The sequence below is a fragment of the Equus asinus genome, chromosome 16 (assembly GCF_041296235.1).
Source record: "Equus asinus isolate D_3611 breed Donkey chromosome 16, EquAss-T2T_v2, whole genome shotgun sequence".
Lineage (NCBI taxonomy): Eukaryota > Metazoa > Chordata > Mammalia > Perissodactyla > Equidae > Equus > Equus asinus.
In genome coordinates this window covers 29,187,938-29,215,199 of record NC_091805.1, presented here as the reverse complement: position 1 = coordinate 29,215,199, position 27,262 = coordinate 29,187,938, and the positions used below count along the sequence as shown (strand labels likewise).

General features: G+C 46.5%; 1 protein-coding gene across 8 annotated transcripts in view; it reads left to right on the top strand.

The window, feature by feature from the left end:
• The window catches only part of BCAR3 (BCAR3 adaptor protein, NSP family member), a 189,776-nt gene that overhangs the window by 113,623 nt on the left and 48,891 nt on the right, over positions 1 to 27,262 (top strand). For 7 of the 8 annotated variants that reach the window (XM_044749209.2, XM_070486856.1, XM_070486852.1 and 4 more), the window contains exon 3: positions 1,019 to 1,058. In XM_044749209.2, coding sequence (XP_044605144.1) covers positions 1,019 to 1,058 — 40 coding nt within the window. Of the gene's footprint in view, positions 1 to 1,018; positions 1,059 to 25,511; positions 25,799 to 27,262 lie in introns of those variants that run through there. The other variant, XM_014836340.3, reaches the window with a different exon arrangement.

Below are 27,262 nucleotides of genomic sequence, written 5' to 3'. Positions count from 1 at the left end.
GGTGGGGATCCCCTGCCTTCAAACGGACACATTCTTTCAGTAAATATACTAAGATCCCCACCCCCCAACCCTTGAGAAGACTACTCTTACAGGCTTCATAGCCATTCTGTCCTTTAAAAAATCATCTCATCTCTGTGGGGGATGTGTTGATTTTTTGAAGTTTAAGTCTCTGAAGGCAGCTGTCTTTTCACATCCTCTGTCAAGGCAGGTGCTTCGCTATAACTCTGCAAGCACTGAAAACATCAGCTTTCATGTCTCCCCCTCCTCTCCTTTGCCTTAGCTCCTCTTCCACTTTCTATAATGTCTGCCTCCTCAATGCCGCTCGCTGCTGTTGACTTTTAATTGTATGGTGAATCCTAATGTATTATTATGATAGACATGAGCGGACATTAGCTGGGGAGAGAAGAAACACTGGACACCAAAGAAGATTAGGATGAATTGCTCAGCCTGACACCAGTGGGTGGGTAATGGAGCGAGCGATAAAGAATTGGAAGACGGGATTGAGAAGCAGAGCTGGGTTCAAGAGTCCATTCTCTCGCTCTCCCTGGCGCTGGGTGACCCTGGGCAGCCGCTCTGCCCTCCTGAACCTCCATTTTCTGTCAAAGTGGGCAGGACACAGCTGCCTGGTGCAAAGTGCTGCTCGTTGGGGCGCCTAGTCCTGGCTTGCTCCTCGGAGCTCTTCACTTCAGCCTCTTAGGCTAATTTTTATGCTCGAGTGAATCTAGAATTAACACATATAAATAGTCTAACATTTGGAGCTGGAATTGGACTGGAAAGCGTGTGGAGCTTCTAGACTGAGGTCATGGTGGCATCCTACCCCCGACCCCACTCAACACACATCATGAAAGGAATCTGTGTCTGTTCTAGCTTCTTAATCTGTCTGCTGTGAGTATTGTCTGGGAGGAGGGCCCATCTTGATAATCTGAACGAGTAGGGTGAAATACTGTTGAATACATTTTACTCAGTGTAAGCATGCATTGTTTCCAATTGTTCTCATATTTATATTTTCTCTTTTCAGGGATCAGCATCTTCTGGACCCGACTCTGGAATATGTGAAGGTAGGAAATTTAACATGTAACAGGAGCTCTGTGTAATAGATTTCCCATTTCTAACACAGTCTTGCCGAATAATGCCTCAGTCTGGCTTGTGTAGGAACCTGTTTAGATTGAAACAGCTAGGAGGTAATTTGACTCTCTTCGGCCTTAGGTAACCTTTATAGGGGTCTTATGTCACCCTATTCTAGGTCTACAGTCTTTTTCCCCCTTATCTGAAACCCCTGGAGCCAGATGTGTTTTAAAATTCAGAACTTTTTTAGAAAGGTAATAGATACATATATATAACACCCCCAGATAGGTCTAGGGCCAGCACCCCATACTCAGACTCATTATTTCAGCAGTGAAATGTAAGAATATTCACACTAAGTGGGATAAATAAACTAGAAATGATTTCATATAGTTCAGGTCACGTTTTGCCACCAAGTGAGGTCGGGTTTGTTTTGCTGCCAAATGAGTTATTTTAAAAATTTCCGTTTTCAGGGTTTTGTTGGAGTTTGGAATGGTAGATGAGGCATTGTGAGCCTGTGTTTATCCTCAGTGGGGGACCACAGGCTCCCTGAGGTTTGCTGAGCTGTCCTTTCCTCCCCAGCAGCCACCCTCTAGTTCAGGGGCTAACGTGGAACCATGAGCTGTGGTAATACGCGGCCTTCTAGTGGGGCTGACGCTCAGTGCTGCTAAATATTCAACACTTCTAAGCAGTGTTTCCCTCTGAGCAGAAAGAAAAGATGCTTTTCACTTCTTCCCTCTGCCCCCCATTTTTCGGATGTATGTGTTTGCTTTATTTTATTTTTGAGAATTGTAATTAAATCCGGTACCTACTACAGAAAGAGAATTCTGATATCTCACACTCAGTTTCTTGGATTTATGACAACATATCTTATTAACTGTTAGGAGAAATTGTGGCACAACTTAGGATTGAAGGTGCTTGCCTACAAGGAGCCGCATTCCGTCTTCATTATTCCGAGGGCAGCATCCTAGTTTAGGAATATTTAGGCCTGTTGCTATTTTGTGTCCCTGTGCCTGCCCCATTTTGGGCATTTCTTGCCTCGTTAGACCAGAGGATGGATGGGAGAGGAGAAAGTCTAGTGGAATTGCTTGGTCGCTTGAGGCAGTCATAGTAAAGTTTGCTGGAATGGAGGTGACTATTATTTTTTCCCTCTCTTAGACCCAGGCTGTGTCTGAACTGTAGTTTCACTGAAGCGAATTTGTAATCCTAAACCAACAAACCATGCCACGTCCGAATGTGGTCAGGACTTTACAAGTGATGTCTGCATCCCTCCTGGATGCTTCACACATGCTTTGTGCAGGTTGTGCACTGCAAAAGAATAGGGGACACTATTCACAGAGACTATGATTTGACTTGAACATAACATAAAAAATGTGCCTTAGAATTATGTAATGTGTAAATCACAGCAGCCCCTTAAAACTCACTGCGTGCCAGGATTCAGGAATTGGCTGTCTCCCACTGTAGGTGCACTCAGGCTGTGCACACCCCCTTCCCTTACTCCAATAACTAGCTTTCTCTTTTACAAAAGTCCAAACCTTTTAAGATAATCCAATGATGAATTCTAACGCTGAACTTAGCTTTTGGAATGCTATTCTTTTGGAATGACCTGTTTTACTATTATCTAAGCTATTGCATCTCATTCAGGAATATCAGTCATTGTGAGTTGAGTCCTGTTGACTAGGAAGAGCTACTGGGGTCATCAGTGGCTTCTGTCTAGCTGGGCTCTCCCTGCCTTGCCCAGCGGTGAGCTATGATGGACCTGCTCTTGGTGGCTCAAGGGGTACTCCTTTTCAAGGACTTGGTGTGCCCTGAAGGTTGCTCTTTGCTCCTAACCTTCTCTGAATCTAGTCAGAGCTTTATAAATGAAGTTTCTGTGTTCCTCCTGGATGCATCACTTATTTTTTTTCCTTTCTCCCTTTGCTCTTGGTTTGGGGGGATGGCTTGGGGATTTGTTGGGTGAATGTGGGGTATTTCCATTTGCTTCCATGGGCACTAAAGCTCTGAAAGCACGTTCATAGAGGCCTTTCACCTCAAGATCTGAATGGACCCACGTGTCAGTCTTCTTGGGCCAGCACAGGCCCATCCTAGCATTTCTCAGACTTAGCTGCCCTCTCGAGCCTGACTGATGAGACGCTGCCAAGAAGGCCTTGTAAATCAGTGCCAGCTGGTGCTTAGTGACTGGAGGGTGGCTGAAGATAATCGAGGTGGGTGAGAGTTGTAGATAAACTGGGATGCAGTTTGGCCTCCCTGACTTTGAGCTGTTTCTTCCCTACGATCCCCTTGTACACTTATTGCCTCTTGGGCATGGAGAAAAGTAGAGATTCTGTGAAACTATGTTGCATCATGTAGGGCCCTTCTGGTACAGTCAGACTTACCAACCTGAAAAACAAGCATCAAGATACTAAACTTTTAGGGACTTGTGTGACCTCAGAATAGGGGTCAGTTTGAACACTGACAATCTCCTCTCAGTGTTGGAAGCACACAGGTGTGGCCAGTAGACCCCAGCTCTCATCCTGTGGGGAGCTCCAGTCCCAGATCTCTCCCTGTGTTTTCAAATGCTGCTCTCCTTCCCATCAGAGACTTTCTAACCATCCTCCCCTGTTTTTCCCAGGACCCAGATGTAAGAGAGAGGTCTGGGACCACCTCCCACCTCCTTGGGTCTGGGGGAGAGGAGGCACTCTCTCCCCTCCCTTGAGGCTGATGCCTTAAATAGTGCCATGATAGGATTGCAGTGTTGTGGCAGGAGAGAGCTGGGTGGGGAATGAATACAAAATTCCCTTCTGTCCAGTTTCTACTCCATGTCCTGCAGCTTGCATTGCAGCACAGTAATACGGTATGAAAGGGGACCCGGTGCGCGGTTGCTAGGCTACGAGTAGCTCCTCTGTGCATGGAATGGAGGGAAAGGTGCACGCTGGGAAGCCTCAGGGCTGTTTGGCGGTTCTTTTACCTCCTCCAGCAGGCTCACCTCCTGCTGGGGCCTCCCAACAGCACCTAGACCCTACCGGCCGAATTCCATGTTTGGATGTGATGAGAAAATTAGAGCAGATCCGAAGTAGCCCAGGGATTTTGGAATCTCATTCTCCACTGTTTCTGTCTCTTAAATTCTGACTATTAGAGAGGGGAGTTTTGTTTTTTCTTTTTCTTTGTTTTCCTAGCCTTCTCCTCTCCCCGTATTTTTTCTTCCCACGGTAGCTCAAAATGTGATCATCTTGAAAGTCTGATTATAACTGTTTTGTATAATCATGAAGTCCTTTTCCATAATCAAATATAATTGATTCTCTTCTACTGTATCTGAAAGGAACCACTTCTTCCAGGTTGGAGAGCAGAATCCCAGTGGCTCCACCGTCCTCCTGCTCTTTAGTCGTTAGTGACTTTCTTAGTGGTGACAGCTCTGTAATTTTCCTCTGCGTACCTAGCATACCTTACCCTAGATAAAACCAAAAAAAATTAAAAAATAAAACAGAGGAAATAGCATTTAGAGGAAATAGCCCTAGGCAAAATCGTGCACTAGAGTTTACCTTCTGGGCTGCTGTACCTGCTTACTGCCCACATTTGGTTTTTGCCATATTTTTTTACCCCCATTAAAACGTATTTACACTGTGTCCAGTTTCTTAGACCTGTGTCAGAGAACTGCTTAGAACATTTGATAAAATAAGTGTACTAAGATGTGAATAACTGGTAATAGCTCAGGGTGTTAACCTTCCCAGGCATTCCAATAGGAGACTCCAAGTTACACAACCCCTAAGAATCCCCAGGGAGGGGAGCTGAGTCTTCTCTGTTCCAATTAGAAGTGTGACCTTGGACTTCCCACCGTCTCTCTATGGGTTCCATCTTCCCCACAACTGGACACTGGGGTAGTCCAACTTCCTTTCCAGTTTAACATTTTTAGGATCCTCTGTGCCTGTGATAGGCTGGAGGGGAAGGTTTTTTAACAAGTGGGAAATGTTTCCTAATGAATCGATCACTCTTGACCATGAAATTGCCATATAGATTGGAACAAGGGTGGCATTTCATGTTGTGTCTCAGACATTAAGACCCAGGATGTGCCAGATGATAACTGCTCATTCATCATAGTACCTGGAAAGACTGGAGATTTACCCCAACACTCCTGCATGTGCTGTTGTGATCTGTTGTGCTTTCACTTTTGTAACCCTTCTTGAACCCATGAGACCTACTTTCATTTTCACTCTTTATCATTCTTTTCATTTTTTTTCCTGTAGCTACATCTCTAAGCTTCAGGAGTTGCCCCCCAACACAAACACTAGATTTTATAAATTTATGTTATTTCCTATCTCCTTCCCTTTTGTACCTATCTTCCTTTTAGACTGAAGATTCTAATTCTTTCTAGCTTCTTTACACACAAACCTTACAGTCATTTTAATAAAGAGTCCCTTTTTGGGGAGTGCTTTAAAAGTATATTTTTTAGGGGAGGAGGTTATTGGCTAGGGCAGAGCAGGGTGATTTTTCTTTTTGAAGAAATGTTATAGATTTTTCATTTTAAAATAAGTTCTCCTTAAGAAAGATAAATCGGAAAATATAACAAAGTAGGAAAAAAAATTGGGATGACTGTTTTTTCAAATTAGCTGAGATGTAGGCAAGCCCGTTTTTCATGGCCAGGCTGTAAACAGCCCCACGCCGGCCTGGGGACAAAGGCCTGCTCTCCAGGCGACGGCAGTTAGCAAGTGTGGAGCCGGAATGCAGCCTTTTGTTCCTGGCTGGCTTCCTAGTGAACAAATATCCTTTCTTTTGTAGTCAGCCGTGGTGGATTCTTGCTAGAACCACTTGTGTGAGCTTTTATAAAATGATTTGCAGTTTCTGAGCTCGCTTTGTGGGTTAGGAGAAGAAGGAACAGGACTGGAGCCTGTTATCCTGAGGGGGGACCGGCCCCCTGGACTTCTCCCTCCAGAGTGCGCATGAGCTGCTCAAGAGCCCAGAGCCACTTAGAAACCGGTGCTTTATGGGGCTAAGGCTTCAAAACCGCTCTTTCTGAGAGGGTCTCACAGAATGACAGACTGCCCAAGGCTCAGATCTCAGCAAGGCTGTTTCCTGCAGTCGGCTGGGACTACATTAGGTCACCCCACAGATTAAAAGAGGAGTAATTATGCGAATTCCAGCGCCAAGAATAAGGGCCCCGGCTGGGGGAGGGCTGGGGGCAGGGGGGGGCGGCCAGCCTGCCTGCAGCTCCCCCTTTGTGCTCAAGATGGCCGCAGCCATGGTCACGGTTAAATAGCTGTTTTTGAGGAAAGTCTTTTCTTCCAGCAGAGAAAACAGGCCAGTCTGCTCTGAATTAGCCAGCGAACAAAGTCGTGAAAGGGACTTAGAAAAACAATGGCAGGCTGTACATTCCGTGAGATTTTAACAAGTTATGTGAACCAAATAATGGCCCGATTGGCTGGCTGTGCAGGTTTTTGCCTGAGTGTGCACATCCACAGAGCCAGCGCTGGCCCCTGCGGGACCAGAGGACGAGACGCTGCCAGCAGCCAGTGGGGTACAGCGCCGGGCTCACATTCAGAGGGACGAAAGAGGGCTCCTCCAGCTTCTGCCACTCTGCCCAAAACAGTCCTTGCAAATATTCTTGGGAAGTTTAACGTTACTACAGTTTAAGAAAATTGCTGAGGCAGAGTGGGAAGATGGAAGAATAGGAATGGAGAACCGTCCCTCATTCAACAGAATCTTATCCTACAGGTCCAGGACAATGTGGCCATTTATACAGAGTAAAACCTTATCATGAAAACGTGTCTGTTTAAAAATCTGTCTGTGAATGTTAAAAATCTGAATGTGAATGATATTAGTATTGACAAAAACTGGAAACAAGTCAAATGTCCTTCAGTTGGTGAATGGTTAAATGGTAGTCCGTCCAGACACTGGCACGCCATTGAGCCTTAACAAGGAATGGACTGTTGGATACAAATAAAAACTTACAATGATGGAAAACAGGTCAGTGGTCAAAAAGAGGTAGGGGGAGAGATCACTGCAAAGGGGAATGAAGGAACTTTGGGAGATGATAGAAATACGTTGATTGTGGTTGTTTCCAAGCTCATAGAACTGTGCTAAAAAGGATGACTTTTACAGTGTGCAAACTATACCTCAGTGAGCCTGACCTTAAAAAAGCAAGCTAGGGGCTGGCCCCGGGGCCGAGTGGTTAAGGTTCTGCACTCTTGGCTTAGCTGGCCCAGGTTCCTGGGTTCGGATCCCAGGTATGGACCTACTCCACTCATCAGCCATGCTGTGGAGGCATCCCATGTACAAAGTAAAGGAAGATTGGCATGAATGTTAGCTCAGGGCTAATCTTCCTCAAGTGAAAAAAGAGGAAGATTGGCAACAGATGTTAGCTCAGGGTGAATCTTCCCTATCAAAAAAAAAAAGGCAAGCTAAACTTGATCACATTTTAGCCTTTAAGTGCTACTCCCTCGGTAGAGGAAGTTTTTGGGAGATGGGCTAGGTCAAACTGCTGATCAGATGGAGAAAGTGCTGAGCTGGTGGATATTTTACAGTATTGGCTCATTCAACCGACAGTTTTGAGCATACACCATGTGTTAGTAATTGTTCAGTGGAGGCAGGCGGGTGGGAGGAAAGTGTCATCAAGAGCCCAACCTGAGATAGTGGCAGAAGGAATGGAAAGTCAGGGCCAGTACTAGAGGCATTTTGGAGATAGAATTAAGAGCCATTTTATTAGGTGAGTTGACAGTTCCTGGCAGGGCTTAAATGGAGGAGGTGAGGGGGAGGCAGCCAGGGGTGATTACAGAGTTCAGGAGTACCTGGCATCTTGCCAGCAGCAAGTAACTATTTTAAGGGGAGGAAGGGAGTTTTCTGATTGGAGACCTTGTTACTGCAGTGACATTTAGTTAATTCATAAGCATTTCGGGATATCATTCGACTGGGGGGGTCAGCAAACTAGAGCCCAAGAACAAATCTAGCCTTCCACCTGTTATCGTATGGCCCACAAGCCAAAAATGGATTTCATGTTTTTTAAATGGTTTTTTAAAAAAAACAAAAGAAGAATGTGAAAATTATAAAATTCAAATTTCTATGTGCATAAATAAAGTTTTATTGAAACACAGCCACACCCATTCATTTACATATTGTTGCTTTGGCACTATAATGGTGGAGTTGAGTGGTTGTGACAGAATGGGTGGGCAGCAAAGCCTGAAATATTTACTATTTGGCCTTTTACAGAAAAGGTTTGCCGATCCCTGCTCTAGACTGTATGTATGTACACTGTCCTTGTTTTTGCCTCCCAATAATATATAGTAGGCTTTCAACAAAAATTCCACCTTTTCATGCTGACACTTCTGTGATGCAACCTTGCATCACTGTCATCACCTTTATCTTGCTTGATGACACAGCAGTGAGTCCTTGTGCAAGCTGTGTGATCTTGTACCATCACAGAGACGATGCTGTTGCAACACTGCACAGTTTGGATGCATCTCAGCATCTCGTGGGGTAGACCTGTCCACTGTGAGCAGCATCTCTCCACTGGGCCCGTCATGTCTGGCATCTTCAGTTCCGCTGGATGAACAGATGTGTGGGGACAGCACAAAAGCTTGAATCCTGACTGCTCTTGCCTGGGGCATGTCTGAATAACTCCTCAGGCCAGGTGTTGCTCTACTCATGTAGCCTGAGATGAATTTTCTTGGTGTTCCAAGTCAGAAGTGAATTCTTCCTGGGCCTCCTGAATTTGATGGTTTGAATCAAGATCAAACCCTGGAGCTACCCTCTGGAGGTGCTTGAAGGAGCCTGATCCAGCCGGAATGAAATAAGGCCAGGTTCACATTCGTTTCTGTGCTGAGGCTTCATTGCTAGCTGAAAGAAGAGGCTTCTTCCGAGATCCCAGACAGTATGAGAGATGGTGAAGAGGCTGGAAAACTAGCCTGCAAGGGAGAATTAAAGCTGTGGCTTCTGAACAGACTCAGCTTTATAATTGGACTTCAGAGTCCTCCCCCTGGGGCCTGTCTACCTCTAACCTCACCTCCTGGCATGCACCTTAGTCATTGTATTCCTCCATGCTGACTTTTCCTACTGCCCCTGGGTCTTTGCCTTTCCCTCCGCCTGGAAGGTTCTTTTGAGGTAGAACAGCTGAGTGATTTGAAGTGGGTGCTGGGATGCTGTTGTGGGTTGAATTGTGTCACCCCAAAAGATATGTTGAAGTCTTAACTCCTAGCACCTGTGTATGTGACCTTATTTGGAAATAGGATCTTTGCAGATATGATCACATTAAGATGAGGTCATATGCCTCAGGGTGGGCCCTAATCCAGTGACTGGTGCCCTTATAGGAAGAGGCATTTAGACACAGAGACACAGACACACAGAGAGAATGCCATGTGATGACGGAGGTGGAGATTGGGCTTGATGTGTGCACAAGGCAAGGGACACCGAGGATTGCCAGCCACCAGCACAAGCTAGGAGGAGGCAAGGAAAGACTCTCCCCTAAGCCTTGAGAGAGAGCGTGGCCCTGCCGACACCTTGTTGGACTCCTAGCCTCCAGAACTGTGGGAGAACGAATTTCTATTTGAAAGCCACCAAGTTTATGGTAATTTGTTACAGCAGCCCTGGGAAACTAATGCAGATGCAAAGCCCCATCTTAGCTGTTTCTTGGTTCTGTGACGTTGGGCACATTTTTTAAATTCTCTGGAGCTCAATAAATCAGAGAAAGTAGGGATTAAGTCAGTTAATACACGTGAAGTTGTTCGTACGGTGCCTGATGCGTAGATCGCACTCAGTGACTAGTTTAGTTACTAAATACTAGTTTAGTCGCTATCACCTTAGTCCTCTCTGTGGCTGGTCCGTCTTAACTCAGATTTTACTGCCTCTGGAGACCTTCCTTGACCCCCCTAAAAGCTGCCTCCTAGTCCCTAGCTCATTATTCTGTATATTATCCACATAGCATTTGCCCCAAATTCTATTTGTTTACTTGGAAAAACAACCAGCTTGTCATTAGAATGTGATTCTGAGGGCAAGGACCTTTTCTTGTCCTCTCAATAAATATTTGGCAACTGACTGGCTGACCGACGACCACATACAACCAGAAGCAAAGGGCGTTTAAATTGACGGGAGAAGGAATGAGGTGGTTCCAATGATCTTTAAGTTTCCCAGAGGAAGTAACACTCACATCTCTAAAAATTTTCCAGAAATTCTTCTGTGATTTTATTTCATGACAGCAAGGAGGTTCCCACATCTAACCTCAGTCTACCTTCTCTTGCCAACCAGGTGTAGGATAAAATCTGTGGGGTCACTGTTGTCACCTTAAATACACGTCACAGATGTACACCTTTAAAAAGTGTAGTTCTGGCAACCTTTATGGCTCAGGCCTATCAGTTCCTCAGGAGATCTTGTTATCAGCTATGGGGGCCCAGAACCACTCTTCAGCCCCAAAATGGGAGGCGAGGCTTTTCAGTGTTGGAATCGTTTGCTGTTAAACTCTGCCCTCTAGTGGTAATTTCATGTCACAACAGCACAGCATTTGGCTACATTTTGCTTTCTAAATATTCTGGGAGATTTTAATATTAAATGTAATAGTGTGCAGTAACATATTTACAACTTAAGAACTAAGAGCTGTGTTTAAAGTACATAAAAAAGCAAATAGTTCTCATTGGCTTCCTGTAAGTCATTAAAATTGTCAGGATATTTTATTAGAATTAATTGTCTAACATTCTTGGACAAAAAGCTGTAAGATGCTGCCATACTGTATGTAGATTTTGAGATGGGGGGTTGGCATTGTTCTGAAGTTTTACCTGTGGTCACTATGAAGTTTTCTTGGAAAAAATTATATCAAATTGTGATTTGACAGCTGAAAAAAACGGTAGCTTGGCAGGAAGGAAGCTAGTATTAGGTGAGGCAGAAGACTGATACCCAGAGTTTTAGAGATTGGTGGGGAGCCCCCAGGCCTGTGCGACTGTGTGCCCAGGCTGACAGGAGCAGGAGTCTCAGGAAGGGGGGCTACTCTCGTATTTCTTGCCTGGGAAGAGAGTGAGGAAATTTCAAGTGTTCTTGGGAAATTCCGAGATGCTCAAACTGTTACAAGAGCAAGAAGGCTGAATTTGGGAACAGTTTGATTGATTGATTGACTGCCAAAAATAGCACATAACTACATCTTGCTTTGCAACTTGCTTTTTTCATTGGACATCGTTCCACGTTAAATATGTGGGTCCACCTCCTTCTTTTGGATGGCTATCTGGTATTCTAATATATGAAATACAGTTATATTTAACCAATTCCCTCCTGACATCTGGGTTCTTTTTAATGTTTGCCTGGTAAAAAGGTTTGCAGTTATTTAACAAATGTACTCATATTTGTTACATATGTCATAGTCATTTAACAAATATTTATTGAGTATATGCCATTTGCTGGTCACCGTTCTCAGGGCTGAGGATACAGCAGTGAACAAAACAATGTCCCTGCCCCTCTGGAGTTTATATTCTGGGGTGGAGGATGGAGAAGACAGCCAAGTAAACCCTGCTGAGCAGTGATGAGTGCTAAGCAGGAAAGATTCATCAGGGACAGGAACTATGAAATGCTGGGGTGAGAGGCCTTAGATTTTAAGTGGGGTGGGCAGGGAAGGCCTCACGCGGAAGGTGGCTTTTGAGTGCAGCGGCAAGTCCAGTGTGATGTTTAAGGAAGAGGACACATAGTAAGGGCAGGGCTGGGAGGCTGGGGCTCATCTCTTTCGCTGAGGGTCAGCCGTGAGGCTGGAGGGCTGACGGGGGCGAACTTGAGCGCGAGTGGTGGAAGCTGATGTGAGAGCGATGAAGGGGGGGACAAGGCAGATTGCCTGAGGCATGTATGTCCGAGTAAGGATGGTAACTTTTAGGAGTGAGGGGGGAGCCATCATGGGATCACTTTCGCTTCTGTGTTGCCAGCAGGCTGCAGGGGGCAGGGCAGGGGAGGGGAGACCAATTGGGAGGCCATTGTGACTGTCGAGATGAGAGAGGATAGTTTGGGCCTGTGATAGCAGAGGAAATGGTGAAGAAGGGGGACTCCGGATATGTACTGTGAAGGCAGAGTCATCAGGATTTCCTGATGGATTGGATGTGGGGTGAGAGAAAAGAGAGTGAAGCACGGGGCCAGAAAGATGGCATTGCGCGCAACTAAGATGGCTCACTGTGCAATTGTGCGAGAATTTCTGTAAGGTCAAAACCTATGAGCAGAACAATTGAATGTTGGGTAATAGGTCAAAATGAACTTCCTGGCAACTAAGGAGTTTTTGTTTTGTTTTTCACATTTGTCTCAGTTTCCAAATTTTCTCTAATAAGCATTAGTGCTTTTATGATAGTTACTTATAAAAATAAAAACACCCCTTTATTTGTATGCCTTAATCTACTCCATAGATATGATGCTGTAAACTTACGGCTCAATCAAGATTATGTAAAACAAGTAGCCCAGATGCATTAGAGCAGAAGTTCTCAAATTCTTTGGTCTCAAGACCCCTTTTCACTCTTAAAACTTATTGAGGACCGCAAAGAGCTTTTGTTATGTGAGTTTTAACTATTGGTTTATTGTATTAGAAACTAAAATATAGGAATTTTTAAATGTTTATTTAATTCATTAAAAATAATAATAAACCCATTATGTGAATATAAATAACATATTTTTATGAAAAATAATTTCCCAAAACAAAATTGAGTGAGAAGAATGGTATTGTTTTCCCTTTTTGCAAATCTCTTTAGTGTCTGGTCTAATAGAACACAGCTTAATTCTCTTATCTGCTTCAGCCTGCAGTCTCTTGTTACATTGTTTTGGTTGAAGTCTGCAGAAAATCTGGCCTTGCACAGCTATGTATTCAAGAAGGGAAGAGGATTTTTTTTATTGAGGTGTAACTGACATAAGGTTATAGTAGTTTCAGGTGTACAACATAATCATTTGTTATCTGTATATATTTCAAAATAATCACCACAATAAGTCCAGTTAACATCTGTCACCATAGTTACGAAAAAATTTTTTTCTTGTGATAAGAACTTTCAAGATCCACGCTCTTACAGCCACTTCCAAAAATGCAATGCAGTGTTATTAAAAATAGTCACCGTGCTGTACATTCCATCCCCATGACTTACTCATTTTGTAACCGGAAATTTGTACCTTTTGACCCCCTTCACCCATTTTGCCCACCCCCCACTCCCCAGGAGGAGCATTTTAACAGCCTTTTCAGATAATTGGAGATATTCTTTGATATTATACTAAAACTTGAAAAGCTGTAGTTCCATAAAAGTTCGTTGAAATGTGGAATCTGAAACCATATTAATAATTTTTTTTTTTACTCTCTTTCCTTAAAATCCACTGGTCTACCTGGCAGTCTGAATGGATCTTTCACCCGTGTGTGATTTTATACCATCATGCATTGGTCACTTGGAAAATCCTGGTTTACTGAGTTACACACATCTTGCAGATGTTAACATATTTCACTGTATAAAATGTCAAAAACTCACGTTTGTTAATATCACCACTCAGAAAAATCACTCAAGTATTGGGAAGCTGTCAGACTCATGGTGGTGAATACAAGTTTCCCAAAATTCTGTTTTTCAGTTGAAAGCTCAAGTTTTCATTGGCAACAAAAACTGTCCGTTGTTTTCCTGGAAGTGACACTTCAAGGAAAGTGTCTTTCATTTTGCTCATTTTTTAGGAAATATCTGCCAAATAAATACCCATGTCTGAATAACCACAGTTTGTCAGACATTCTTTGAAATGAAAATGGGGTTCCATGAAAAGCTGCTAGTTCAGCTCACAATTTAATCGCACGGTTGCTTTCCCTGGAGACAGCCATTGTGCTCGGGTATGAGGAGAGGTGTCGTATGTGCTTCCTGTCTCATCGCTCAGAATATTAAAGAGACCTGGACTCAAGGGCTGAGATGTAGTGCTGTGAGTAATTCTTACAGCCTCATCAAGGATTTCTTAAGTGGAACTATTTTTTAAAGAAACATTCTTTTTTTTTTTTTTGAGAAAGATCAGCCCTGAGCTAACATCTGCTGCCAATCCTCCTCTTTTTGCTGAGGTGGACTGGCCCTGAGCTAACATCCATGCCCATCTTCCTCTACTTTCTATGTAGGATGCCTACCACAGCATGGCTTGACGAGCGGTGCCATATCTGAACCCAGGATCCAAACCGGCAAACCCCAGGCCCTGAAGCAGAACATGCGAAGTTAACCACTGTGCCACCAGGCTGGCCTCTAAAGAAATATTTAAAAAATATTTTTAAAAATATTTAACATATAATTAAAAAATATGGTGGTCAAGAAATGGGATGACCGGTTATCCAGTTTGGTGCCTCTCCATTGCTTTGTGCTAAGGTCCCAACAGCTTTACCCCTCCTTGCTTTTGCCCTATCAGCGTAAATGTCAACCCAGTGAAAAGGCAAAAATGTGTCAGTATTACTATGAAGATAGTTTTGACCTCACAGACTCCCTGAAAGGACACCATGGGCCCGCAGACAATGCTCAGCGCTGCCATCTCAGAGGGTCTCCTGCTTCTCAAGAGCTGTTAGAAGCTGCAGAAACGCCTAGAACACAATCACCTCCTGTTCATCTAAATCCATATTTCGTTCTCTAGCTGTTTTTTTTTAACTCAGCTTGCTCAACAATAACACTTACATTTAAAGATATTGATTATTAATAGAAAAGAGACATTATATTTTCATTTAAAAATAAGAAAAATTGAGACTCAATCCCTTAAAAATAGGGTTCTCAGTTGTAGGCCTGTTCTTTACAATTGAATGCATTGTGAAGCCTCAATAAACACTAGCTCTACTTCATATGATTGAATCATTGCTCATTATGTACTGTAAAGAGCCGTCCAGAAGCAGTTGCTGTTCTGCCATAATTGCTTTATGGTAAAACTGTGAAAACCCAAAGCTTGATGAGGCCAAGGTCTGGTTTATGGCAAAGATGCCTGACTTGGAGGTGAAAGTGCAGCCAAGGGATAAATTTACTTGGGACAGGCTGAAAATGAACATTTTCCTGGTCCTTAAGCTTTTATTAATTGCCACTGAATTTGCCTGTTCTGCTCCTGGCGTGGATTAGCTGGCTGAGCTCCATCCGTCCTTTATGTCAATGAAGATAAGGATGTGTCAGACCCTGGGAACTAGAACATGCTGTTTGGCCCTTCAAGGCAATTTCCTTTCGAGTCCCAGCTCTCTCCAGATGGCATCTAATTGTTTGTTGAATGACCTCAGTGTCCAGGGCACAGGAACCTGGTCTGAGAGGCCATTTCACATATTTATTAGCCTGTGGAGGAGAACTTACTACATAAAGCCCCCATTCACACTCTCAAAAGAGCTTTTTGTAAAGAAGAAATGATGAAACTGATGGGCTGTTTCCTGTGACCACCAGTCTCCAATTGGATTCTTAGTTTGCCCAGGCCCAGGTGGGTGTTTTTTGAAGGGGTCCCTGTGGTCCAGCTGCATCCATTATGGCCCAGTCCCTTCCCCTCTCTCTTCTCATGGTCTTTACCGGAAAGAGCCTAGGCAGAATAGGGCCGCATCCTCCTATCTCCTGGTTTGTAGAGCATTTCAGGATTGCTCACTCAGAGCACAGGTGGTGTGAGTAGGGAATTGCTGTGTTCTGGGAGCCTCTTTCCTTTTGGGAACCCAGGTAGTTCACAGTTTGAGAGGGTGAGGTGCTTCTGAGGGCCAAAGTAGGAACCAGCCCCAATCCAGCCACAGGGATGGCAAGGCTGGTTCACCCAGTAAGGACCATAACCCTCATGTGGCAAGTCATGTCTTATGCCTCTGTGATTCTCTTAACTGTTTGAGGAGGGGCTCCCTATCTTTTTGCAACTACAATGAATCAGAACCCTGTGTCTGGAAACATGCATGCGCACTATTGTACGTCTTCCTTCCAAGGTGTTTGTGGACCCAGACTGAGGATCCCTATGCTATCTCCAAATGTTCACTGGCCCCTATCCAGTTCAAGCATTGCACTGGACACTGGAGTGATGACGATAAATAAGACCTGGGTCCTGAGGCCAACAAACAAGAACACAGATCACTTTAATGAGAGCTTCAATAGCCAGATGCTGGAAGACGGTTGGAGCTAGGGCTCCTCACTGGGGTAAACAGAGGGTGGAGGAAGCCCCCATAGGGCCACACAGACTGAGAACCCGAGCTCCGAGTCTCCTTCCAGGTCATGTCCACCTAACGGATCATACCTGGGAAAGTCCCTCTGGCCCTAGTAACGGAATGTCTCAGCTGGTACCTCTGATCCAGGTCCTCTGTCTTTCCACAAAACACAAGTCTTTGGAAACGTCCTCCAGGAAGTTAAGATGGTGCTGTTGCCTGTATAGGCGGGGTTGAGTGAGCCGTTTGTTAGTGGTTTCCCTTAGCCTGGGAGGGGTGCTGGGTGTGGGAGTAAAACTCACACCTACGTTCAGTGGCACAGAACATTCCCACTCCATGAATCCCTCTCCCTTTCCCTACAGGCAAATTCATGTCTGCTTTATCCTTGGAAATTCAAGACAACTCAGTTCTTTAATGGAATGTCCTTGGAGTAGGTTGTGAAGCACCATTAATTTCCACCCATCACCGAAACATGAGTGCACAATGCTGTTATTAACAAGTATATATTATACGTGTTTTCATGTAACATGAGTTTATGTTGGCTCCTTTTTGGCCTTTCTCAGATGCAGAGATCACATCTTATACACAGTATAAGAACTCTAGTAGAGCCCAACAGTGTGTGTTATATCTTGGTTTCAGGTTTACTTGATCTCGCACTGATAGGGTGAAGCTGTAAACTCTCACACTGATGATATGAGCTAGAATATTTACCACTGGGAAGGGCAGGGTTGGAGTGGCTGAGTCAATGACTGTTCTGGGGAAAGGAGACATCCTCAGACTCTTAGCCTCTTGCAGCTTCTTCTCTTAGCACTTTGGTCACATTCTCTCAGATCAGCTTCTCCATGTAGTGGGGGGCACATGACTGTAGGCTGTTCTGGGCTTATAAGCTTAAAGTTTATGGTCCAAGGGGAAAAAGGGACTTCTCCTTCTGCTCTGGTTTGAAAAATCCCAGGGAAGGACTCTGATTGGTCTAACTTAGGTCACATGTCCACTCCTGGAGTATCCAGTGTTCACTATTCTGATTGGCTCGTATATCCATCACAAGTACGAATACACATGCCATGGGGCAAAGCTTTTAAATGTAATGACCACTATCTGCTGTTCACACCATTTCCCCCCTGAATTTTCAGAATTGGAGGTATATTCGGCTATATTTCTAATTGTCTCTGTCTACTCAGGGTACATATGTAAAATCTTGGCATATGAAAGCTAAGTTTTACGGGGATATTTCCTTTTTGATCTTTTCAGGTCCTACACTCATCTTTCTCTAGTTTCTCTTCCTCCTCACTTATTTATGTGCTGGATCCCCACTGCCTCCTAGTTTAATTGTCAGATCCACCACTGTTACAGAGAAGTTATAGGTGGGGGTGGGCAGAGGGGCTGTGAATTCCCCTGGTATTTATAGTTTGGCCGTGGAAAAATTCCCACATCTGTTGTCACTATTCACCCACCCCTGAGGCTGGTGTGGTGTTCCAGGCAGCGATCCAGGTGGGTTCCCGCTGCTCTGCCTAGTAACTCTCCCTTCCTCCACCCGGCCCTTCCACTCTATTGGGTTCACACTGCAAGGCCAGGGATTGTACTGTCCTTTGAACCACTGACAAAAGGAACCCATTGTCTCCACCCTGGGCACCAGGAGGGGCAAGTGTTGACCTAGATGTCACTTCTGTAGGTGGCATTGTGCTTCACAGCTGCCTGCCTTAGCAAGTGAAGAAACTGGCTGGCAGTCAATGGTCCTTCCCATGCAACAAACCCTGAGACAGCCTTTTCCTACAGAGAAATGAGCCCCGTTCATATCTCCCTATACGACAAAGGGGGTCCCTTAGCCCTCCAGTCGTCAGCTGCGTGGTGGGACTTGGCTGCCTCCTGGCTCTTCTCAGGTTCTGGCCTCAGCGTCTGTGTGCCCTTTCCCATCAGTAAGGAGTGGACTAGGGTCTCTGACGGGGGATAGTTCAGATAAGACCCGCAGTCTATGTTGCCAAGAACATCCGTCCCTCCGTGGGAGCGAGGCGGTGGTTGCAGCAGCCACGATTCTGCCTTTTGGATTTGTACAAGATAAGGTGCTCCAGGCAACCAGCTGGTATCTGTGCTTCCATTATCACATCCGATAGAGCCGGCCATTCTGATTCATGGGGCTTTAATTATTAACTCTAAGAACTGTTTGATTTAACATGCGAGGTAGAGATAATAATACGTGTCTCCTAGTGTGGGTATTAAGTGAGACAATATGGTAAAAGTTCTCTGTATAAATAAATGCTGGCTCTTGGGGACCTTCCACACTGGGTGGGTGAGGGCTCCTTCGCGGAGCCCCACCCGAGACGTGGAAAGATGTCTGTGACTGCCTCGGTCTTCTGAGAACACATCCTGTGGGCAGGGCGGGCTGCTGAGAGTCAAACTTACAGCTATTCTGCAGTTAGTGCTAATGTTGAGTACTGTATGCAAACAAGGCCCTTCCCCAGCTGCGTGGAGGGGTTCAGCTCCTCTCACAGGTGTTTAAAGCCTCCGCAGTGGCAGAAAGGAAAAGTGACCCTGCTGGCCTCAGGGCTCTCTACCTCCTCCTGCACCTCCACAGCCCTGCCGAGGACGACTGTGTCCTGGGTAGCAGGGGCTTTATCTGTCCTTGCTCTTGTCCAGGATGACCAGGGTACTCTCCTCACTTCTTTTTCCAGTAGAAAGAAGATCAGAAAGCTACATCTGTAAGAGCCACTGACAGTCTTTCTGGATCAGTGGGGATTTTTAGGTCTCATGACTCTTTGACTGCTCACCTCAATGAACAAATACTTGTAAACGTTTGTATACAGTTTCCAGTGGCTCACAGAAGCCCCACCCGGCCCCCAGGTTAAGAACTCCTGGTCTGGACTGACTCTCCCAGCTCTTTGGGCAGAATGCAGAATTATCCACTATGCCGCTCAGAAGATGATACCCATGATCAGCTTATGAACATGAAAAAAGTTATATTTTCCCACTGAAACATTTTGTTCAGGTGGCTGGAATTTGCTTGAGAACAGAGCAGAAGGGATTCCTAAGATCTTTTTCTGTTTTACTTAGGGCACTTTCAAGGCTGGAATGAGTGGAGGGTGGTCCTGACTCCACCTCACCTGGTGCCGCCCTGCTTTCCACCCCCGGGTGCCTTCTTGGGCAGTCCTCACAGGCTGCTTCCTCCTCTCAGACATTTGGCAGCCTTTCTAGATGGGAGATGGACGTGGGGTGGCGATGGAAGAATGCACTGTGACTCTGGTAATTCCTGCCATTAGGGAGTAGAAAGGAGGAGGTGCAGGCAGAGGGCAGAATCTGGGGGACACAGAGGTCTAGAGAGGGAGCTGGACAGAGCAGGCACAGCGTCCAAGGGGCTATCCCAGGCATGGTTCTAACTCTAGAAGTGGTTAGTATCAGCGTAGCCGGTAACATGGGCTGGTGGAGTATGAAGGAGTCAGATACATGGGAGGTGGGCCTCTGGGGAATCTAGACACACGCTAGATCTAGGCCAGGGCGAGGACCTGGAGGGCTAGGCAAGGGGCAGGGGACGGGGTTGGAGGAGCATCAGGCAGGACATAGGCTGAAGCCCAGCTCTGCAGCTGAGTTGATGCGGGGACGATGGGAGAGGAGCGAGCCCAGCGGATCCCCAGTCAGACCGACTGGGACAGGGGTGGGACGCACAGAGCTGTAGGTGTACCCAGGAGTCCACCTGGGTGACAGCCAAGTGGACAGATGCTGTGGACACACGTGCTGCCTGTTAAAACAAAGTCCCCAAATGACAAAGACTCTGGAGAAGAAAATCATCCGAGACATCTGAAGAGGTGTGATTAAGACCATATGTGCAATTTTAATCTGCGATCTTAAAATGTAAAGGCTGAAAAATATTTTAAGGCTTTTTTTAGTCTGAAAACTCTTCAACTCTTCCTCATTGTCCCTTGGCTTTCAAGGTTCAAGAGTCACCTCAGTACCAGCTGGGGCCGGTCAGCAGTTGGCAGCTCAGGGCAGGGCTGGCCACACTCTTCTTTTGAGGTGTAGTTCCTGAGGCCTGACGTTTGCATGAGATTTAGGGTGCAGGTGGGCATGTGCCTGCAGCAGGAACAAATGGGGGAGATGGAGCTTGTTGTCCCTTCCTTTGAAGGGGAAGGGAAGCTCACATTTGCCTACTATGTGTTGGGTGCCAGGCTGTTATCTGTGTTATCTCACTTGATCTACACAAAAACCTGGTAAGTTAGAGAAGGAAAACTGAGGCTCAGAGAGGTTAAGAAATTTCCAAAGGTCACCCAACTAGCTAGTGGTATGGTGAAGCAGGAACCCACACTGGCTCTCCCTCTACCCTCCTACCTTCCAGCATCACTTTTGAGATGTGCAAATATGTGTCTCAGTTTTAGAAGATGTCGTTCTGCAGCAGTATTTGTGAGACCAGAAAGCTGTTGGCAGCAGAGATGGAAGACAGTGTGGCTGGCCCTGGCTGGTGAGCCTTCATGGCATCCTGGCCTTGCACATGCCCCTCAGCCTGTTTCTACAGCACTCTGCAAGGGAGGGGCCTCTGAGGGGCTTTTGTGGTCACTGTCTGTCAGTTGCTTGTGTAGCTCACACTTACCAGAAGTGGCAGGAAGGGAAAGAGAAAAATGTCCAGCAAAGAAAACCTAGCAACTACGGTGACAAGAGAAACAAATGCTCTGGCTTTGGTGCCTGCACAGTGAGTGTAGAATGGAAGGAAGCTTGGGAGGCAGGTGGCGGATCACCTTGGGTGGGTAAGACTCCCAGGGGTCTGGGGACACAGGAATCCTCTGAAATTATATGTAAAATGTTTCAATATGTGCCTTTTGTTCTGGGAGGAAAGTCCATGGTTTTTATAGACTCTCAAAGAAGGCTGAGACTGCCAGAAAGTCTGAGTCTGCTGTTTGAGAGGTTGGAATTATGCCCCTTGCGTGTTCTTTTAATCTTGACTTAATGCTGAAAACAGAAAACTGAGCTTGTATAATATAGGATTCCTGGGGGGAAATGGGGAAATTGCTGGTGGTAGCAGAGGGGTGTATGGGATGGAATTGTTTGTCATAGTGCAAGAAAGCAAGTCAGGGCTGGAGGCTCCCCTGATTTTGCTTCACGTTATCAGTTATACAATTTTAATAGCCAGTTAAAGAAACAGAAATCTTGGGGGGCACATAAGGCCCAGTAGAGAGAAATCTGTTTGTGAATGCCATCCTTAGTCTCTTTGTTTATGTGCGCAGCAGATCAATACGGCTTTCGGACAGAGACCACTTAACAGCCATACTCTTTCCTCCCCTGAGGGATGGGGGAAGCGTCAGATGGAGATGTGGACAGCAGACACTCGTAAATGCACCCTCTGTGTTCACCAGCACAAGCGAATGTCTTATCCACAGCAACACCCAACGTGGCCCAGCGAGCTCGGCCAGCGTTCCCCACCCTCCTCCAGCCGAGTCCAGTTTGCATTCCCTTTTGGACCAAGAAATAGATGGCATTTGCATATAGGAAAATATGTTGAACTATCTTTGGTGGCTTGTGTAGCTGGCCGAGTCCAATGTGAGGAGGAGGTGACCTCTTCCCCGAGGACCTCTCTTCGTCCTCAGTGGTTTCCAGCCCCTCTGCCCGAGCCCTGGTGCTTTTGTGTGAGGGTGTGTGCTCTGAGATACACGAGCTCCCCCTCCCGCCCCACCTCCTGGTTTACTGTGTTCAGAATCACACAGACAGGCCAGGAAGCTTCGGGAAGCAGGGTTGCTGATAAAGGTGCCCCTTTTCCACCCAGTGCTTCCCAGGCATGTGCTGCAACGCTCTTCAAGGAGCTGCGCCTGCCGAGGGTGGCCTCAGGTGTTTAGGATTGGGGCTGTCCAGGTTAATCGTCCCTGCCTCCTGGGACACGAGGAGGAACAGAAGCTGTCTTTGTTCATGGAGACCCGGATCACTGGGTTTTAGTGGAGGCAAAAAGCCAGGAAGGATGGATCTTTCTGGAAAGGTGAAGAGTCTCAGGTTGCCATGAGAGGTTGAGTTGTTTTGACCATAGTGACTGGCGTTCACTCCCTGACTGATGTCCCTGTGTGTTCCCTGTGGGCAGGGAGGAGCCAGGCCTTGCAGCCTTGAACCAGTGCTCCTCGGTCACAGCCTGCCACCCGTGGGCAGTGTCACTCTCCACAGGGCTGCTTGACAATGACCAAGAACACCTCAGTACATGTGAGGCTTGATGCCTTGATTCTGGGGAGCAGTACCGAGGGTACGGGCAGCATTGTTTTCCAAGTTGCCCTGAAACAGGAACAGCAGGTACATGGTAGGCACATCTTTCTCCCCACAGACCTCTCCCCGACACCGTGTCAGAGAGACGGTCTACCTCATTGGGAGCCTGATCTTCTACTGGGGACTGGCGCTTTGGGAAAGGGATTTCGTGCATGCGCTCAGCCCGAGCACTGCTGCAGACAGGACACGTGTCTGTGGACTATGGCTGGCAGGCAGCTCCTGTTTCCATGGTTACTAAATAGGGCAGGTTAGTATTAGGGCTGCCCAAAGAAAAATGGCTTCGAGGGCAATGCTTGTGCGGGGACTTTCCTCTGGCCAGCTTTAACCCTCTTCCCAGATAGGGTGGGCAACATTTGACCTGAGGTCATGGGGGTTTCCTTCAAGGTGCACCTAGCTGCCAGCCCTGGCTTTTTCACAGGTGTTTCCCTTAATGCAGAGGAGCGAGCCTCCAAGGGGGCCAGTGGGGGGCACTAGAGAGCAAGCACTTTCCCAGAGCTCTGCGCTGCCTGCTCCGCACCCCCTTCAGTCCCTGGGGTCACATTAGAGACCCGGAACCCTGTCCCCAGAAGGGCATGCTGTTTAGGAAACCTTCGATCCAAATTTGACTGGTCCTAAATCACACATGCTACATCATGAGAGAGTGACCCCCTGGCCCAGGTCCGTGGCCTTTTCATGGGGCTGTGTGAGTAGCGGGTTTAATCCTAAGACATTAAAAAAATCTCTTCTTTGTGTATCCATGTGATCAAATACCAGGTTCTGCAATCACAGGCTGGAGTCCCTGGCCCTTTGTTCTCAGCTAAGAGACTCCATTCTGGTCCTCTGTTTCCATGTAACTGGAATAGAATAATCATTGTGGGGAGAGTGTGGGGGAATTGATCAGTGCGGATGGGAGACATTTCAAAGCATAACAAGTCAGTGAAGGGCACTTTGCGAATTCAGGCAATTATCGTCTTTCGTTGCAATAACAGCACTTTATTTTGGTCTCTCTCCTTGGCCATTTCGGGAGAAAATTGATTAAAACCTTTGAGTGCTGCTTCAGAAATTATTTTTGGTGTGGAACAACAACAACAAAAAACTGCTTAGGGAAGAGTTACCTAATAAGATTAGCCCATTCTTTAAACCTGATGGAACCAATTCTTTGGGCATTTTGGAAACATTTCTTAGAGTAAACAGAGAAAGTCCCAGGTGACGAGAGCTGTCATTCTACAGTGACCTGAGCGTCTTTTGTTTTATTTTTGCCCTAGCCCCGGAGCACATGACTGCATAATTCTATGTAATTTACATGTCTGAGTTATTTGCATATTTTCTCTCAGGAATGCCCTTCATTCATGCTGTCTGCGGGTAGGGTATTGGAATTCAGAGGCTTTGGCTGACTAATCTCACTGAATTTCTGTGCAGGATTTAAGGAGCTGCCTCCGTTCATTTCCCCAGGTCAGGGATGGTGCTTTTTTAGCCTCTAGGGGAGTTTCTTAGCCCTATAGAGCTTGTTATTTCCTGCCAAAGGGGCATAGTCAGTGAAAACTGGGCCCCTTACCTGGTGGCTATTGGCCTGATTGATGAGTCATCCCCACAAAATTGCTGGGGCCCTGGGCCCTGGCTGCTCCTGTGGACTTACCCTTTGAACCCCATCTAATAAAAATGAGGGCAAACAGAAATGCGTCCTCGTGGACACAGTACATGGACCTTGGAGGACAGTATTGACCCACTGACTGGACCATCTCCAAGGGCCCCTCCAGCTCAAAAACCCCAGGAGTGCTACCAGCCTTGGTGCTGGCTTCCATGTTCTCAGGTGGACTTCCCAGGACCCAGGAGTTCCCAGGACTGCACATCTGACCTCTAGAATCATGGAGGGGCAGGAGAGAGGGAGGAAGCCAGTTGAGGGAGCAGAAAGGAAGCCAGCCCCTCTCGTTGTTCCCCTGGTGACAGACCCTCTGTAGCTCCATCCCCAGCCACGTTCGATGTGTTTATTAGGCTGAGCCTCTGTCCCCTCCGGCAAATACAAGATCTGTCGCTCTCCATAGCCCTCATTCACGCACAGAAGCTGCTCACCAGGCATTGAACAAGCAAGTGGCTATTTTTACAGGCCAACTTGACCTAGTCCAAAGGCCGAGGCCTCCTGAGGATTTGACATTAATCTCGCTGGATATTTCTCATACTTCCCTCATGCCTCATCTGGTGGTGTTCCTTTCTGGGCTGAAGAGGTTCTGTTTCTTCCTTGTTACAAGTTTCTGCCTGTGCACAGTTTTAGAAAGCTTCAGGACACATTCCATTTTTTGAGGGGCCAAAGCCACAGAAAGTTACTATTTGGAACGGTAGGAGAGGAAGAGCTACAGGCAGAAACCTGGGTTTGATAAAGAACAGGATCGTTGAGCATTCGCTGCAACTGGAATGAAAGAAGAAAAGCAATTGCTTCTTCCGAAGGCGTGAGGAGGCTCTTGGTAGGGTAAAGGCCTCTTAGCACAGGAGAACCCCTTGCCTGCGTTAGACGTGAGGTTTGTGAACTGGATCTGGGTTAGGCAGAGTGGGCAATTAAAGTGAAGACGGGTAATTAAAGTGAAGTATTTAAAGTGAAGGAGGGGAGTGAGACCAACAGTCGGGTCAGAAGAGGGTAACAGCCTGTACCCCATCCTCCCAACAGACTGCACAGCCAGGGGGGCAGGGCACGGGGCACTCAGGATGTTTGCTGACAGACCTGCTAATTAAACACCAAAAGGCAATATTGCTTTGCCAATAGTGATGGCTGTGCCAATGTTATCAGCTGCAAACTGGCTGCCAGGAGCATCCTAATTAAAAATAAACAGTTCTGGGGGTGGGCTGGGAGAGGAGGGGCAGGGATCCTGCCCAGGGTTTCTTAGGACTTCTAGGATGGCTCCTAGGGAAAAGTCATACCCTTGTCACCTTTAGGTCCTTTTTTCAAAGAAACCTCTTTCTCATCACAAGGTGGTGTGATGTGTCCTTCCTTAACCCCCGCTGCTGGGGTGACAGGCAAACAGACAAAGCCTCCAGGAGCAGATGCCTGGTGCCTTCATCCCTCCGGAGGACAGGCTGCCTGAGGGGATACTGATTGCTGCCGGGTCTGTAAATCGAGGGGACAGCTAAAGCCCAAAGCTGCTTCTAAGAGAGGTTAGAATTTCATCAGAAAGCAAGTCTGGTCACATGAGAATTTCTGGCACTGTGTGCATGGCAGGCTGGACACCAGCCTGCCGGAACTGAGCGAGTGGATCGTACTGGCCTCAGCAGAGGAGAGAAGTCCCAGCCTGGCCTGGGGGAAGGAGCCGCCGGACTGCGGGCGGGAGAGGGCAGCTGCTGCCACGGACGGGACGCTAACGCCCAAGCCCCTTTCTTCTAACCCTGAAGAAAGTGTGTGGTCCAGGGACTGAAGACCGAAAGATGCCTAAGGAATGCAATGCCTTCCACGCCCTCTCGGCAGCTCTCTGCTGCTTCTATCACCGCAAGTCTTTCCTGGGAGTCAAGGTAGGTGTGGCTGTGAGGTACACCTAAAATTCTTTCTGGGGCTTTAAAAGCATTAGTTTTCTGAAAGGTACTAGAAAAAGTTTGCAGCCTGCTGGCTATGAAAACAGAGGCACTTTCTTTGACTGATGCATCTTCATAAGCCCCGGGTGCTTCCCCTGGAAGGAGAATCCAGCCGCACAGAAGGGGGCTCCTCGTCTGTGTTTTGGGACGAAGCTCTGTGTTTCAAGACACTTTCGGTCGCCTTGGGCTGAAATTTTATACCAATGGAGCTCAATAAGGCGGAGCTGTTTTTCTTCTTTCTCTCTTCCCTCGTTCGCAATGAATGTGAGGTGGCTGAGCCCCTCTCTCCGCTTAACCTACTGGTCCGCTATGTCAATGTACAGAGAGCACCAACTGTCTCCTTTCAGACTTCAGCCAGGTTCCAGAACATTTCAGTATTTGGAACTGTCCTTTCCTTTACTGCTCCCATTTGTAACCTTTGTTACAAGACACCAAGGCCAAAGGTTTTGCGTAGTATGTCAATACACTATTTATTTTGATGAAAATATTCAAAGAACCTCATTTGATTAATTCAAGATGACGCCTGTGTTCTACATTGCCTACCTGTGACAACACTAAGAATTAAGATTAATATAGGCTGTCATTGATCTGGGGGTTTGTCTGCCTTGGAAAAATCTTGTCGGCCCCAGTGTAACTGCGGAGCTCACTTATTCATGGGAAATAGGAGTCTGACAGCTCTTAAGGAATTCTTCCCACCCTGATGGCAGAGCTCCCTCTCCTGAGGGACTGACTTATTCACCGCCATTGAAAAAGCTACAACAGGCTTACGATGTTGTGCTTCTTTCTTCTCGATAATGCATAAGAAAAAGTCTCTCGGGAAAATTTAACAGGAAAATCTGTTAAAGGGAAAAAGACCCCTTTGCAGAAAAACAGACACTGAATGAGAAGAGGAGAGACTTCTTCTGGTTTTACTGCCCTGTCAGAGGGTTCAGAGTAGTTTTGTAACCATTCAGCAAAGTTCTTTTCTATCTCTTTGTCAAGGAATTTGGAGGAGGTGAGTAATTAATCATTGCGTAAAATTGTTCCCTCCCTGATTTGAGAACATCTTTCTATCCTGGAGCCCAGAGGGGTGATGTGAGGACCATGTGGTTTCTGGCCTAAATATGGATTGTTCTAGCGTGGAGCAGATGAAGTCATGCCATTAACAGTATTTTAAAGCCGTCAAAGATAGACCGGGAGGTCCCAGAGGGAAGCGTGCCCTTCAGCGATTGGCAGTTGGTTTTCACTCTAATAGAAGTCCTTCCATAAGCCAACTTCTGCTAATTCAGAAAAGTGCAGCTCAGCATTTGGTACATGAGGAAACAGCCCATAAATATCTGGGTCTGAGTGATGAGATTCTGTTTGCTGTGGGGTTAGTCTGAACCAGCCGTCCTCCAGCTTACCCCTTCCCGGCCTCCCCACCAC